Source organism: Anguilla rostrata, chromosome 11 (genome assembly GCF_018555375.3).
Source record: "Anguilla rostrata isolate EN2019 chromosome 11, ASM1855537v3, whole genome shotgun sequence".
Classification (NCBI taxonomy): Eukaryota; Metazoa; Chordata; class Actinopteri; order Anguilliformes; family Anguillidae; genus Anguilla; species Anguilla rostrata.
In genome coordinates, this window is record NC_057943.1 from 8,087,552 (window position 1) to 8,103,933 (window position 16,382).

At 44.0% G+C, this 16,382-nt stretch overlaps 1 protein-coding gene across 1 annotated transcript; it reads right to left on the reverse strand.

Annotated features, from left to right (window-relative positions):
• Positions 1 to 1,005: 1,005 nt before the first annotated feature.
• On the reverse strand, positions 1,006 to 15,591 carry masp2 (MBL associated serine protease 2). Its single transcript, XM_064300250.1, has 11 exons — positions 15,472 to 15,591; positions 14,933 to 15,149; positions 13,856 to 14,033; positions 12,773 to 12,904; positions 9,542 to 9,738; positions 8,214 to 8,267; positions 7,205 to 7,351; positions 6,989 to 7,067; positions 5,570 to 5,695; positions 4,848 to 4,922; positions 1,006 to 4,503 (listed from the first exon to the last, which is right to left on the reverse strand). Exons 1-11 carry the CDS (start codon positions 15,477 to 15,479, stop codon positions 3,719 to 3,721), a joined length of 1,998 nt encoding a protein of 665 aa, XP_064156320.1. The 5' UTR covers positions 15,480 to 15,591; the 3' UTR covers positions 1,006 to 3,718.
• Between the last annotated feature and the right edge of the window lie 791 nt (positions 15,592 to 16,382).

The window sequence follows — 16,382 nt, forward strand, 5'->3', positions numbered from 1 at the left end:
TTCTAAGAGTTTTAAGTACAGATTAGGCTCTACTGTATGTCTGGCAAGAGCAGCATTCGTCAATAAGCCATTATCATAATGTATAGTTTTCTCTCACAACCACACTGCTCTGTGCCGTGAAATCTCTTCAACTCACAAAATGTGAATTAGATACGGAAAATACAACCTTGCAGCAATGTAAGCATTTTTTGCAACACTGAAAGATAATGGCTTTTGGGATTATTGCACGGTTTCCTGAAAAGAATGAAGTAGGCTGCGCGTGGCAGATTTGGCAAATTCGTTGCTAAATCTAGCAATTTTTCAGACCTCACTCCAGTACAAGTACCTAATCGTGATGCTCAATTCAAGATCAGCCAACGTACTTTAAAAATGTAATACTTACAATGGGTAGCGATGTCACCACCTTTCCTTAGCTTCAAATCAATTTCTTCCCAGGAAAAGGTTAGTGTGGGGAAAAACGTTGGAAACAGTTGTTGTTTGAAAATATCCTGGGCTTGTACATGGAAAATAGTTTAAGGAGAGTTCTCATTTTTGGGAATTGTGACTGGAAGCCTCAGAATTGACTGCTTCACAAAGCCAGATCAGTGGATTAGCGGTTCAGAGTTCATACTCCCGCCAAGAATATAACTGTATTTATGAATCACACTGAGGTGCTAGGTCTGCACATGCTGCATGGGATTCAAAAGCTTGTAATACTATTTAAAAGTAAGAAACAATCTAATTATTTGTATTTCCCCCTTTTTTTTGGGAGATTTACTCTTTCAGATCTTATTTAATACAGACATGACCAGTGACAAGTAAGCACTTCATGGAAAGCTGTCATTACATTTTAACAGTTTGAACTACAAGCAAGTATTGAATTTGCGCCTTTGTCTAGATTATAGTTGGATTTGACCTGAACAGGGTACAGATCCTGAAAGAGAGAGGCCCTGGAGGGTGGAAAGTACAGTTCCAGACAGGTATGAATTTTAATAAACAGGCAAAACTAACTTTCCCTCCACTATCCACCTACTTTTCAGTAACAGTCATGTGACCGGACCATTTAAATGTGGTTTTGCATACGACGGCCTTCGTCTCCTGAACGTGACGGCCACAAGGCAAAAGAAATTCCAAGCGAAATTTACATTTAACGCAAAACACAAAACTGGAGATCAAACAAAACTTGACGCCGGTTGATATTCGTACACTCGGTGAGTGTGGGGGGGGGGAAGCATTGAAATGCGTGTGTGACTGTATCAGATTAAATGACAGTGGCGAGGTAATGATGTCAGAATGGAGAAACCTTTAATGGCTTTTCTGATAGAAAGCAGTCGGGGCGCGAATGAGAGGCCCGATGCATAATTCATGAGGCGTAAATGACTGCAAATCATGGGGCCCCAGACACCAGAAGGTGAGGCTCGGCTGATTCGGCTTTTAAGCAAACACCTCGGCATTAAGTGCAGTGTTTTCCCCGCACACAGAGGCAACATAACAAGCACTTCTCCTTTGCACTCAATCTCTTTAAAAGAGCAATTGGCGTCTCGTAATAACAATCTCCGGCTGGGTTTCTCGTGTCCTACTCATCCCTCTGCAATTAAATGCATACTTTCACACAAGAATGAATACATTTGTTGAAGCACGGCATTGGGACACGTGCAGTACGCGGAAATAGCGTGACAAGGTGCCTTTATTTTGCAGTTTTTTCCCCCAAAATTTTTTTAATAATGCCTTACAGGTTAGCATTGTGCCATTGCGCAAGGAGCAATATAGCTACAAACCACATGGTCTCCTCTGATATGTTTGCACACAAGCTACTGGTTAGTGCAATACTGCTCGTCGGTTATCAAAGACATGCATGCACCAGTAACGGCGTGCCTATTTACCTAAAGAGGTAGCGGGGCAAGTTCCGCCCCTCCACCCCCTGACCTCTGACCCCCGACCCCCGACCCCCGGTACTCAGACCTCTTCCAATAAATCATTTCTTATATTAAATGATGGGCGGGCATTTAAATACAGCATTTAGTGAATGCTTTTCTTTACATTAATCATAGTCATTCAACTTAAAGGTGAGGGAGGGACCATGTGACAAGGAGGGTGGTTCAATTTTGGGGCGAGGGTGAAGCATATCGTACAGCTGCAAAAGCAGGGCCCAGATTAATCCTTCCATACCCCCCATTTTTGTTTGTAATGGTTGGTTCTAGTTCCAGTGAAGGGATGCGTGTCAGAGATATGGGGCAAAAACAGGTAACAGTGTCTTTAAAAGGACACACAATAATACTGACATTCCCTGAAAAATGGATGCCCAACATGGAAATTCTGTATTTACAGTGTCCTCCAGAATTATTGGTACCATTAGTCAATCAACAAAAAATTATGTATACATTTTGCATTGTTATCAAATGTTCTCTATTCTCAATGATATGAGAAAAGTGCATAACCTTATTGTGATACCGTTGCTCCAGTAGGGATTAGGATCTTTTCTGCATGACCACCTTTTTACACAAAACCAGCCTTGGGTGCATGTGACCAAAAGGCTCCATTTTTATCTCATCTGACCATAGAACCTGGTTCCAATCAAAGTTCCATTGACATCTAGAAAACTCCAGAGACACTTACATTTGTAGTTTAATGACAGTAGAGGGCTTTCTTCTGGCTAGCAGTCCAAACAGCTTGTTGCATTTGAGGTGGCGTCTAACTGTAGTTTTGGGGTGCAAATCAAAATGCAAATAACTTCTCCAACTGCGTTTCCTGGGAACATTTTTGCTTGTAATATCTTCCTCAAGGAACACGGGGGCAAAATGTACTCGTGTCCATTTCCAGGCTGCTTCATCACAGCTCTAGATGTTCTAAACTTCTTAATTACTCTCTGAACTCCTCCATTTTGAATGACTAAAGAGGTTTCGCATGTGTGTCACCTCATATTTATACCCCAGTGAAACAGGGACATAATGGATGTCCACTTTTGAGTTCCTAAAGACTCAGATGAACTTAAAAAGTAAAACATATGGCAATGGCAACATACTTCTGTGAAATTTAGTTTATCATAATTTCTAGAGTGCCAATAATTGTGGCACACATGTTTTTGAGATAAATATTTATTACTTGATAAAATAATATTTTTAATTTTTACCTCAATCAAAGGTTAGCTTTCTCTCATAATTTGAATATAGCCTTTCTTTGCATATCTCTACCAAGGGTGCCAACAATTCCAGAGGGCACTGTATATCAGCACATATACATTTCCAGATAATGTGAAATATGAATGAATAATAGCATCTACCTTTAAAACCTAAGATTATGAGGGATTTTACTGTTTTAGGTTTTTAAAGTGCAGTACAGAAGCACGTGTCTGCCTCTGTGCAAATGCTACTGTGCAACAGATGACGTTATGGCACTGAAACAGGAAAGAAAGGTTTTTCCAGAAAAAAATGGGCCAGTTTCCCTTTCACTTTCAATAGGAGCACGTGATCAGCTTTTTAGGTTTCAGAGGGTTCCGTTCAGTAATGGCATTTTCTTGTGGGGTTTCAGTTTAATCACTACGCACAAGTATTTAAATACAATGTGCTATAAAAGCACAGACGACCTTGTGTATTGCGACCTGCGTGACTATACTTAGTTATTGTCATGATACCTTAAATAATCTTTACTTTAAAAATCACAACAACAAAAAACCTTTCCAAATGTGAACACAGCGAACACAGACACCAGCGAGTGGGCCTGCTAACGACACCACTGAGGATTAGCGGTTGGTCTCCATGACTTCCTCAATCCAGGGGAGGTAGTTGCTGACTTTAGTGTAGACCCCGAACAGGCCCGGCTTGGCGCACTCGTAACCCCAGGAGACCACGCCGCCGATGAACCAGGCCCTGCTGACGCCGTCGTAGAACACGAAGGGCCCCCCGCTGTCCCCCTCGCAGGCGTCCCTCCCCCCCTCGGGGAGCCCGGCGCAGATCATGTTGCCCGTGACGACCAGCGGCCGCCCGTCGTCCGCCCGCACCGCCCCGTAGGCGTCCCGGCAGCGCTGGAAGTCCGCCACCGGGAGCTCGGCGTAGCGGAGCGCGGGCGAGGCCCTGCGCCGGGCCTCCCGCCACACCCCCCATCCCGAAACGCGGCCCAGGTCGTCCGTCCGGAGCAGGAAGCGCCCGTCCCGCTGGGGCAGGCACACGGGCATGACTGCGGCGCTCAGCGGAACCTTCCGGCTCAGCCGGATCAGGGCGATGTCGTGGTCGAAGGTCACGCCGTCGTGGCGGTACCGCGGGTGGAGGAAGACGGCCGCCGGGACGTCGGCGACCGCGGCCGTGTCGTTCCTCCGGACCACGCCCATCTTGACCTGCAGGTTGGAGGCGTCGCCGTAGCCCCACAGGACGTGGGCGGCGGTCAGCACCCAGTCGTCGGCGATTAGGGTCCCGCCCCCTCTGAAGCTCCCGCCCATCAGCACCAGGGCCTGCCACGGGATCTCTTTCTCGGCCACCTCCTCGCCCCCGATGATCCGGGCCAGTTTGCCGGTCTGGGGTTTCCCACAGGCTGGAGGAAATTCACAGAAAGAAGAAAACTCTGAAAAAAGATAAAAAACCTGCAGAAATTATATAGAAATTATCTGTGTCTTCAATACAAATGGTAAAAAAAAGTGCTATAAATATAAGGTAATTGCCACGCACATGTCATCTTGGTTCAGTTTAAGAGAGAAGGCCAAAACCAAATTATAGGAGTCCTTTTCATTCCCTTGTATTATACATTTTTGTGTGATGACTAGAGCTGTATCAGAGGGGTTTGATTTACTCACCATAAAACAATAGCAGTAAACAGGCAACAACAAAAAAATAGGATACACAGGTGAAACAAATCATATCATGATGGGATTTACTTACAAGGCACGCATTCTGGAGGGTTATTCCTACCCAATGAGTCAATCCAACTTCCGGTGTGGTCACAGATGTATGTTCCTAGGCACAGAAGTTAGCTATGTAGTTATATTAAATACTTTTTAATAGCAGTTCGCACCATTTTCCCCACCATTTACACCCCCCTGTAATTGGGGCCTTCCCAGCTGGGGCCTTGCTACCCTGCACTTCAGATAGGCACTTCCCTTGTGTTTCTTTGGTGAAAGACCAGACTGTGTATGAATGCGTATGTTAAAGGGGAATTACACTTTAAAGCACATATGGGCTTATTTTATTTCTAATTTTCTTCTAATGAATGTGTCGACCTTCATTTCTCAATTAGTTATTTCGTTTTGTTAATATTTCACGATGTTTTGTTGCTTACCTTTACAAATTCAGGAAGTAGACCTAGGCAGCACATCATTGCGCGACTTCAATGCTATGCTTTTATTCGAAGAAGAAAAAAACGGAAACCGTACTACTACGTGCTTAAAAAAAGGTCCTTGTTTCTAACGTTAGACATTTAAAACGAAATAACTAATCGAAAAATGAAGGTCAACACATTCATTAGAAGGACAATATAAACAAAATAAGCCCATATGTGTTTGAAAGTTCAATTCCCCTTTAAAGATAAGATTTGGCATCCTGACATGTTAAGTGAAAGAAACACTGATAAACATATTTCCATGCCATAGCCTTGTGGTGCTTACCATTTGTGCCGTTTTTCATGACATAGAAAGGGCCGTCGCAGGTATACTGGATAAGAGACAGGTAAGTGGTTGTGGTGAAGGAAACTTTTCCATTGGATACTTCATCGGGAGAACCACAATTGACAACTGTGTGGAAAAAGGACACAAAACTGTGTACATCAGGGCTGCCCAACCCAGTCCCTGGAAACCTACCATCAAGTAGGGTTTCATTTCAACCCCAATTTTGCTAATCTGATTCTACCAATTAGCAGCTCAACGAGATCTCTAGCTGTTGAATGAGATGTGTTTTATTAGGGCTGGAATGAAAACCTACAGGAAGGTAGATCTCCACAGGGCTGGACAGCCCTGGTCTGGGTATTTACAGGTAATTCACATTACATTTAAAATCACACTATCTGACCCGTGCACTAGTGTGATTATTCAGCTCCTTGAAAAGAAGAGAAAAGCCTTTCTCGCTTGCTTATGAATTTCTTTAAGCACTTTGCTGTGTGTGGGAAACGATGCTTCACATATAACAACATAACATAATGATGAGAACAGGCCATTCAGCCCAACAACGCTCGCCATTTTCCTGACCAAACTGCTTGGACTGCTTGTCACGTGTGTTATATGTATATCTAGTATTATCTATGTGATTGTAGTTATATGTTATATGTATATACTGTATGTATCTATGTCTTTATTACTGTATGTATCTATGTATTTATTATATGTGTGTTATATGTATATACTGTATGTATCTATGTATTTATTACTGTATGTATCTATGTATTTATTATATGTGTGTTATATGTATATACTGTATGTATCTATGTATTTATTATGGGTGTTATATGTATATACTGTATGTATCAATGTCTTTATTACTGTATGTATCTATGTATTTATTATATGTGTGTTATATGTATATACAGTATGTATCTAGTATTATTATTTGGTATCTATGTATTTATTATATGTGTATATTATACGTATGTATCTATGTATTAATATGTTTATATATATACTGTATGTATCTATGTATTTAATTTATGTATATGTATTATGTTTTATATGTGTGTTATATGTATATACTGTATGTATCTATGTATTTTATGTTTATTGTATTACTGTATGTATCTATGTATTTATTATTATATGTTACGTATTATATGTATATACTGTATGTGTATATGCTATATGTATGTATCTATGTATATATTATATGTGTGTTATATGTATATACTGTATGTATCTATGTATTTATTATATGTGTGCTATATGTATATACTGTATGTACCTATGTATTTTATCTATCTATGTATTTATGTGAGGCTGCAAAGCAAAGTATTGTACTGGACTGCGTGGGTTTGCTGTCTGGGGCGTCAGCCTCGCGCTTCCGCCGCAGACGTTTCCCCCGAAAAGACCACGGTCACTCACGGGAGCAGGTCGGCATCGGGGAGTCCCACCTCCCGTCCCTCTGGCACACGGCTCGGTAAGAGGCCGGATACTCCGCCCCCTGCGGACAGGGGAGGTTCCAAACGTCACCCGATCGCTAGCGGCGGGGGATTAGCCCCTTCAGCCCGCGCAGCCAATACTGGCTCTGTATCTCATTTTTAACTTCGGCCCCAGGGCAGGCCGGTCATGGGGGGTTACCTGCAGTAATTCGTAGCCCCTCTCGCACGTCACGTTGAAGCTGTCGGTGAAGATGTACTGAGGCTGCGGTGGTTGAATGCGTCCATGTGGTGGCGCTACGGGGTGTTCACAGGGCGCGGCTACGGGCGGGGCGATAAGAGGGATCATCTGTCAGGTAAACATCACATTAAAGCCACCCACTCCATATATTCCATAAGAATAGGAAGTCCATAAAAATAAGTACATTTTTACGGTGGACCAAGGACCTTTCAAGAAGACACTTTTGCCTTCATCAGAATCCATACTCAATTAAGCTGAACTATGTAGTCAGTGAATTAATGATTCAGTGTGTCTGGATCCAATACAACCACCACAGTCATCTACAGTCCTGCAACCTGGGGCCATAGTTCGTGTCATATTTACATTGACATTTGAGCCTTTTTATTTGACTGTGGAGAGCTTTCTAAAGCTCTCAAGCTTTACAGGATCACCAATATCCTTCATTATTCAGAGTCACAACTGAACAGGCGTATGTGTCCTGTTTGATCGTGTGTGTGTGTGCGTGTGTGCATTGTATAAGTACACAAGTGTGTTTGATCATGTGTGTGTGTAATCGTATGAGTTTGTGTGTGTGCGTTGTCTGTATGTGTGCATTGTGTGAGTATACAAGTGTGTTTGACTGGGTGTGTGTGAATCTGTATGAGTTTGTGTGCGTGTGTGTGTGTGTGCGCGCGTGTGTGTGTGTGTGTGTGTGTGTGTGTGCGTGTGTCTCTATACGTGTGTGTGTGTGTGTGTGTGTGTGTGTGTGTGTGCGTGTGTGCGTGTGTCTCTATACGTGTGGTGGTGTTGTGTGTGTGTGTGTGTGTGGTGTGTGTGTGTGTGTGTGTGGGTGTGTGTGGGTTGTGTGGGTGTGTGTGTGTGTGTGTGTGTACGGTGTACCTCGTGTGGTGTATGTTGTCTCCAGCGTGCTACCCGTGGCAGTGTTTGTCCTGCAGACACCGGCTCTCTGACGTCAGTCTCGATCACTGGCCCGGCCGCCACGCTTCCCACAGAAGGGGCCGTACTCCTTCGTCTCCGTGGCGACCTGAAAACAAAGGGAAGGGAGACAGGCAGGCGCGAGACGCGCTCTCTCTCTCTCCCTCTCTCTCTCCCTCTCTGCCTGAGAGGGGAATTCAGGAGGTTGCCATCCTCGACGGCGTGTGGGAGACCGCGCGGACACGTGTCTCCAGGGAGACGCTGGAGGGTGTCAGGCGGAGATAAGCTGCTTCATCGGGGCATGAGGCGGAATACATTGTTTATTTATCAGCCTCCCCGTCATTGATTGGTCAGTTACAGACGGCACCGCGGTGGCCCCTCGGCCCGCGATGATGAGTCTCGTTTCTTTCCTATTTTAGGACTTCGTGTTGGAGGACGGAGGCCTTGCCAGGAGTGACTGGATGCCTCTGATTAGTGTACTCGGTCGAAAGCTGCTCGTCTGGAAAAAGACTCGTTCCAATGCAGACGCTAAAGCTGGGCGATTTACTGGCATCACAAACCTTTATTCATTAATCACCGATTCCACCCAGTCATTGCGATTTGCGTGGGAAAGCAAATGTCCTTTGACTGGTTTTTTACTATACTATGAACAGTTGGTTTCACACAGGATACAAAAAAAAACCTCTGTAAAGTAACCAGTGACAAGCCTTCATTACATTACATTGCATTCAGGGTTGAAGTCACACTAGCTTTGAGGGTCTGTAAATATCCTCGGGGGGTGTAAGGATTGTGATTATGACCGGGGAGAGGGCTCAGGTCTATTCACTGGAGCTCAGGTCTTTTCCGGGGGGCTGGGCTCCCCCCTGGCTCCCCATAACTGAAACCCTGCGGTACGTTCTGTCTTGACAATGAATGTGCTAATGTAGTGAGTGAGTCGAGCTCGCTCAGCGGTGTTAGGGAATGGCATGAGTGACCACATGGGGGTTCAAAATTGTAGTACAGTTTTACTTCAGACAGGGCTGGGGAAACATACTTGAATATTTACTGGGGGCGACATAGCTCAGGAGGTAAGACCGATTGTCTGGCAGTCGGAGGGTTGCCGGTTCAAACCCCGCCCTGGGCATGTCGAAGTGTCTTTGAGCAAGAACCTACCAACCCTCAACTGCTCTAGGGAATGAGAGTGCACCAATGTAAGCGCTTTGATAAAAGCTGACTATTGAAATTCTATCCCACTATACTATTTATTATTATTATTTAGATTTTATGTTAAAAAAAAATACGTGTACTTTATGGGGGCCCCCCATAATATCACCATTACTGGCATGTGGCAGACGCCCTTATCCAGAGCGACTTACGAACGAGAAGACGAGGGCAGCGACAGACCTTCAAGACGTCGTACGGACAGCGGGCCTCCGGGTGGGTCTCCACGTCGAACGGCTCCAGGAAGTCCAGCTGAACGGCGAAGCCCTCGGGCAGGCGGATGCGGAAGTCGCACTGGCTGAGTTTGGGGTAGGGCCGGGGGTAGTCCGGGCTGGTCAGTATTCCGTGCCTCTGCGTCAGCACCTGGTCGCCGCACGGCACTGGAAAGGGGGGGGGGGGTAATTACCACAGTCAGCTCGGTCGGCGCCTCCTGCGCCGCATTACCGCTTCCGCGCGCGTTTGCGTTTCTCAGAGCGCCCCGGCAACTCGCGATCTAAATGCAAATTGCCGGTCGTTATCATTTCTCCGTTGCAACGTCCTGGCAGGTATAGCATTTTTCGAGGACACTTGAGTACTTTGTGACAGCCAACAGATAAAAGGGTGTTCAAAATCGCACAACAGACGATCCCCCGACTCAGAGCCCCATGATAAATTAAGGCTTGGATCCAGGCAGGCAGTTTCGGATAATCTATATCATTAGGAAACCTGGAAAAGTCGATCAATTTATTTATTTTTTTTGCCAGTTCTGCACCTCATCTAATCCGGCCCCTATTTTTCTACTCCAAAGAATAACAATTAAAATACATGTCGACGCTGGTAATTGTGATTAATTACCCGCCATCAGAGGAGAATTAGAGCTGCAAGCAAGTATCAATTTTCCATGGTTTTCCAGTGAATTTTTCTCCCCCGTGTCTCCTTCTCTACCAGCAGTAATTAACCTGCCCTCACTGAGACTGACAGAGATCAGCGTCGCGATACGGTGGGGGTGCAGTGTGGATATTAGACGAGTTAATGCCTTCCAGGGCTCTGTGACACAGTAGAGTCAATGCTTGCGTTTTTTTATATATGTTGAGAGGTCACACTGGTTCACCCTGGCTGGGCCCTTTTTTGGGGGGGGGGGAATCTACAAAACTATACAATGCCCTAGGCTGTACTTTGAGATGCCTGCAAACACAAGAATAGGAAATGGCATGACTGTCGAACATGTTCATTATCTAATAGCCACATTCACACAACTGCAGTTTTATATGCAGTGTAATACATCAGAAGATCCAAACATCATTTCCCCGATCTAAATCCACCTAGATACGTCACACGTATAAAGAACAGACAATATCGGCGTAATCTAAAGTCTAAAGTGTCTAAGTTACATAAATAAAGACGATATAAATTAAATAATTCACTGATATAAAGTATATGTACAACTAAATTATAGAATTTTGTTAAAAGATTAAGGTTTTTGTTTTGCCATGCCAAAAGGTATTTGCAGACCATCCCATTCCTTCAACGTCCTCCATCATCTTGGAACCAGAGCAGCTGACAGCCTTGCCTTTTCACTCTGCAATTCACCAGCTGAGCAGTACAGTCATTCTGATGAGAAGTTAAATTGAGGTCCCGACTCACTATGGTCATTAAAGGTCCCTTGACACTCATCGCAAAGACTAGGGGTTTCCCCGGCGTCCTGGCCAAATTCCCAGGCTAGCTCTCTCTCCACCTGCCGCCTAATTATCCCCCACTTTAACTGGCTAAAAATCTTCTCCCTCGCCACCTCAGCCGATGTGTGGTGATGGATCTGACACAAAATGGCACCCGGGTGGGTGCAACACATTGATGGGGGTTTCCCCCTTGTCACTGTAAAGCATATTGAGTATGAGAAAAGCGCTACATCAGTGTAATGTATACTTATTATTATTATTATTAGTAGTAGTAGTAGTAGTGTTGTTGTTGCACAGTTTCCACAGGTGGACTGTAAAGGGAAAATAAGCAAGGGCTGACCACATACTTATGACAGGCCTACACAAACTCATAGGCACTGCACTAAGAGTCATGAAATCAAGAATAAAAAACTGATTAATTAAGGGGGGTTTTGTGTAATTAAGTTTTTTTTTTTTTGTTTGTTTGTTCTAAAAGGAAAAGTCGTAATGAATTATGTTAGCTACAGAGAAAACTGCAAGCTAATGGTGCAGCACACCCCACGACCAATGCTGTTGTGAGCTCCCCGGTATTTTATAAACCTCCAGGTTTGTGAACCGACTTGCAGGGGTCACCATTATGATCAGAACATGCCCTCGCACGCTCATACCTGATTTGGCTGCAGCACCATCCAGCAGTGTGATGAAGGCACAACATGTAAGGCACCGTAGCCTGTGAGTTTACAACAAGATCTGCGATTATGTTGCGAGATCGTCAATTTCTAAGCAATTTACTGGAGGTTTGGGAACAACAGTGCGAGAACACTTATCACGTCTCTCACTTAAAGAAGCACTATATTAAAATCAATTTCACCCTCGGTTACATCAACCATGCATAAAGTCTGATAGAATATTAACTACCGCATCAGAGACAGGACTATTGGGATGAGATCTTTTGTTTTGGAGCAAGGTAACATTCATATACTGTACAGTATTTACAATCACTTCGTTCAACCACTCAGAATGTTTTAAAACATAATTAAGGCAAACATGTTAGGAACACTTAGAAACACGTACAACGTAATGGCTTTCTGAAAAATATTACAATACAAAAACTGAAAAAGATATTTAAGTCTAATGTATAAACACCAATTCTGCAATAGGTCTTGTTTTTTTGTTTGTTTGTTTTCTTTTTTTAAGAAAAAGAAGTTAGAAGAAAGCCAGCATTCTGCACCATTTGCTTTATTGTCTGGTAAATTAAACTTTGGTTTGATGACTCAAAAGATCTGAAAAGCAAGTAATAACGGTAATTGCTGATGAATCATTTGGGCTCTAGAGCCCCTGGAGGTGAACACAGATTGAGTCCATCCTACAAAATGGAGTCCTTGTGATTTTCAAAGTCATCCCACTTCTTCAGTCCTGTTGTTTCTCCCCTGTAGGTACACAAGCGCCTTTGTGACTAACTTTCTGCAACTGCGACAATTTAGTCATATCTGTTATGTGGGAAAATCTGGCTCAAGCTGAATGTGAGCCACTCGTCAAAAAGCGAACGCGAATAATCCTGCTCATTAAGACTGTCAAACCTAATTCACTACATGTATTGTAATTAACTTGCATTCCATTGTACTTTAAACACACAAGAAAGTCCACTCATTTTAAATCAGAAGGTTTAAAGCACAAAAAAAGAACTCCATCAAGGGCTGTGAACACGTGTGAGTGTGATTGGCGCGCACTGAAAAAGACACAGAGCACAGGCTAATTTAGCGGCTGTAATCACCCTTACCAGTGCAGGCTCTTTTATTGGGATGGAGCAGGTAGCCAAGCCGGCAAGTGCAGTAATAGCCGCCCACGTAATTGTGACAGTAATGGTCGCATATCGGCTCTCCATCCACTAGGCTCTCGCACTCGTTGATGTCTGCGAAACAAGAGCAAAGTCAGGACCTGTTAACATTAGCGTCACTGATCACGACCGAAAATATATCCCCTTTAAAGCGCTATCTTTGTCAACCGCGCTCGGAAGGGAACGGATTTAAGAGTTCGTGTGAGAGACGGGGACGGGATTTTGTCTGATGACAGTTGTGTCACGTGACGGTGGAGACGTCCCGCTGCCTGAGCCCAAATGACAGGCGGGACTGACAAGAGGCCCTCAGCCGCTGCTGTATATTTGAGAAATTTGATTTAGCTCCATCAGGATTAATCTATTTTAGACGGACCACACAAAATCTGTAATGTAGAGAAATGGACGCATGCTGTCATACAAAAAAAGACGGCAATACTTCAACCGATAACGGACAAGCTATTCGACCCGGTAATAAAGTTTTCCAATATCCCAACACCCGCCCCAGCTCTCTAAATATCGCAGTGATACACGGAGGATGTTGACCCTGCCCTGCCAGGTCTCTCACATTGGCACCAGAAAAGGGAGCACCTCTTTGCAAATCATACCTGACTGATTCCAAAAAAAAAAAAGAAAGCGAACCAGCCAAGCCCATTGCACAGCACATGGAAGCCCACTCAAATGCCCTCTGTCATTCAGGCTGTACACAACCAGCTTCAGCCTGTCATTTTTCACACATGGAAAATTGAGGCCCTTGGCAAATCCATTTTCTTCTCCGCCACACACAGCCGACAGGATCATTGATTAAAATAAAATTATTAATTTTTTTTTTTTTTACTCTATCCATTTTTTTGTTTTGTTTTTGTTCCTTCAATTTTCTATTTAAACTTCAAAGCTGCATTCCAGAAAACCTGACTGATCTCATCGCTGACCAAGCGGAAGACTTTAGATCTCCGGTTGTTATGCAGCCATCAAAAGTATCAAAGCCTGAAAAACAAAAGTGTGTTTGTGGAAGTTGGGGCGCGGTACCTTCCGAGGCGTAAAAGGCTTGGAAGCCGGTGAAGCGGCCCTCGTTGGAGTAGTCGGACCTGAAGACCACGGACATGGCGTTCCCAGCCGAATAAAACGCGGTGTCCCCCGGCACGTCCTCGTGGTCCTTGTCAGCTTCCCCGCAGAACCTCACCGTGTCGTTTCCCTCCGAAAACACCTGGCACGAAAGGGGAACGGCGGCACTATGAAGGCGAGGCTCCTTAAATTTCACGGATACAGTGCAAAGCGTGCGTTTGGTGGGTGTGTGTACTACACCAGTGGTTCCCAACACTGTTCCCAGAGATCTACCATCTTGCAGTTTTCACTTCAACCCTAATTTATCACACCTGATACTGCTAATTAGCAGCTAGGGTTGCGATGAAAACCCACAGGATGGGAGACATCCAGGAACAGAGTTGTGTTGCACACTGTGAGTTGGATTTCTTAAGGCACACAGATTCTGGGCTGCCAGGCCTCAGAAAATTTGTTAAAATAAAATAAATGCTTGAGTTTATTCAAGGTTTCAAGAAGCTCCCACGTGTCCAAGGTTGTTCTGTTTAACCCAAATGCTGCCATTCTGTCTTTTAAATCGGTTATATGATGCAGCCGTTTCATTTTGCCAATGAAGAGGAACAATGCCTGAACATTTTTCCACAGTTAACCCCGACACTTCAAGATCAAGACTGCCAACGTCTGCACTCCCAAAGCCATATTACATATATTAATTCAGTCTTCAAGTGGCAGGTTTCAACTGTAGCAACTGTAGCAAACCAGCAACAACTATTATCCTGGGTGAATCAGGCCTTAATTGTAATTCTGGGGAAAACAGCTTGTTCTGTGACCAATACACAGATAAACATTGGAGCTAGAATCTGCTTTGACAGGTAAATGAACAGACTCCTCGAGAATAAAACTTCTGAGAGGGGAAGGTAAAAGAACCCAGGATACAGTCCTCCTTACCAAGATGAAAGAGAGGGTAGATTAATATCTTCATATAACCACACTCGCACAAGCAGAAGAGATGAGTGAATTTCAGAACGCGGCCATATGCACACAGAGATGGCGTTGGGCGGCTACCTGGACGTAGTCATATTCACACAGGTGCGAAGGCTCCAGGCTAAAATGGGTAAAGTAGAGCTTGACCCTATGACCCTCCGGGACGGTGATGTTCCACAGGACGCGCTGGTTGTTAGGGTAGGAGTTAGGGAACTGGGGGGAGGTGAAACTGCCGAAGAGTCCGGTCAGCTCCAGCCCCAGAGACAAAGGCAGCAGGCAGGCAGCACTCACCACAAATCTGAAACAGACCAACAAAAAAAAACAAAAAGCCAAATCACACCCATAGCTTGACTGATAGACACACATCGGTGGACTAAGCGCAAAGCGTAGCAAAGCACATCACATTCAATAGGTTACATCATTCAAACATTCAACAGCGAGCTGAAAATCAAATCAAGGCACACTTAAAACTGGGATATGGCTTTAATGGCTCAGTAGTCAGTTCTTTATACAATTAACCACATGTCTTTTAAGTCCGTTATATCCTTGTAATGCAATGTTGGCGGCTAAGGCTGACAGACGGATGCATCCATCTTTACGCGAGTGAGAGACGTACTTACCTGATCATTATTTCCACTGTAAAAAGCTAAGAAGCGGTAGATTAGGAACCACTCACTGTACCGGTGTGTTTTTTGAAAAGGCTACCTTTACCCTTTGTGTGTTTAAGGTTAATGAACCTAATGTCTAGCATCGGACAACACTGAACAAACAGCGCCAAGTAGATTTGTGTTGATTTTAGTCCTGTTAATCATTTGTTCTCCAAAAACACAACCTCGTGGCTAATACATTTTTAAAAGGGCTCTTAAAATGGCTCTTGTTCCCACTTATTTCCTGACTAAGTGGGAACAACATGCTATCATTTTTGTTTTGTTTTTGTTTTGTTGACAAGCACCCCTGTCCAAAGGAAACCCAGTTTGTTTGCATATCACTGAAACTAGAATGGCTGTTGTGTTTTATTGTGTATTGCTGATAATACAGATATTATACAGATTATACAGAGATATGGATATAACATGATTTGGTTTTTGAGGTGCTCCTCTGTACCCAAATGCCCGATGCCATTGTGTTTTGTCATGAAATCATCTTTTTTTCGAGCCTTTCACATATTATTTATACCGTTATTCTGCTTATAAATTATAACAATTGCACTTTGATTCTTTTGCCGTAAGTTATAAATCAAGCCTTGTAACAAAAAAAATTCTGTCATATGTGGCAAATCCAGTTTGACATCCTGTTCGAACATCGCTGCTGGGATTTGCTTCCATTCAGCCAGATGAGCATTAGCGAGGTCGAGCAACTGAATGGGTGATTAGGCCTGGCTCGCAGTTGGCTTTCCAGTTGATCCCAAAGGTGTTGGATGGGGTTGAGGTCAGGGCTCGGTGCAGGTCAGTCAAGTTCTTCCACACCGTTCTTAACCATTTCTCTATAGACCTTGCTATGTTCCCAGGGGTATTGTCATGTTGAAACAGAA

What these genes read in the sequence shown, in the direction of transcription:
- masp2 (XM_064300250.1), bottom strand. An exon ending in GTGAATATGACTACGTCCAG is followed by an intron (nt 14,034 to 14,932) that starts GTAGCCGCCCAA and finishes CTTTCGTGCCAG; the next exon opens with GTGTTTTCGGAGGGAAACGA. An exon ending in CCCTCCAGAATGCGTGCCTT is followed by an intron (nt 4,504 to 4,847) that starts GTAAGTAAATCC and finishes AATTTCCTCCAG; the next exon opens with CCTGTGGGAAACCCCAGACC.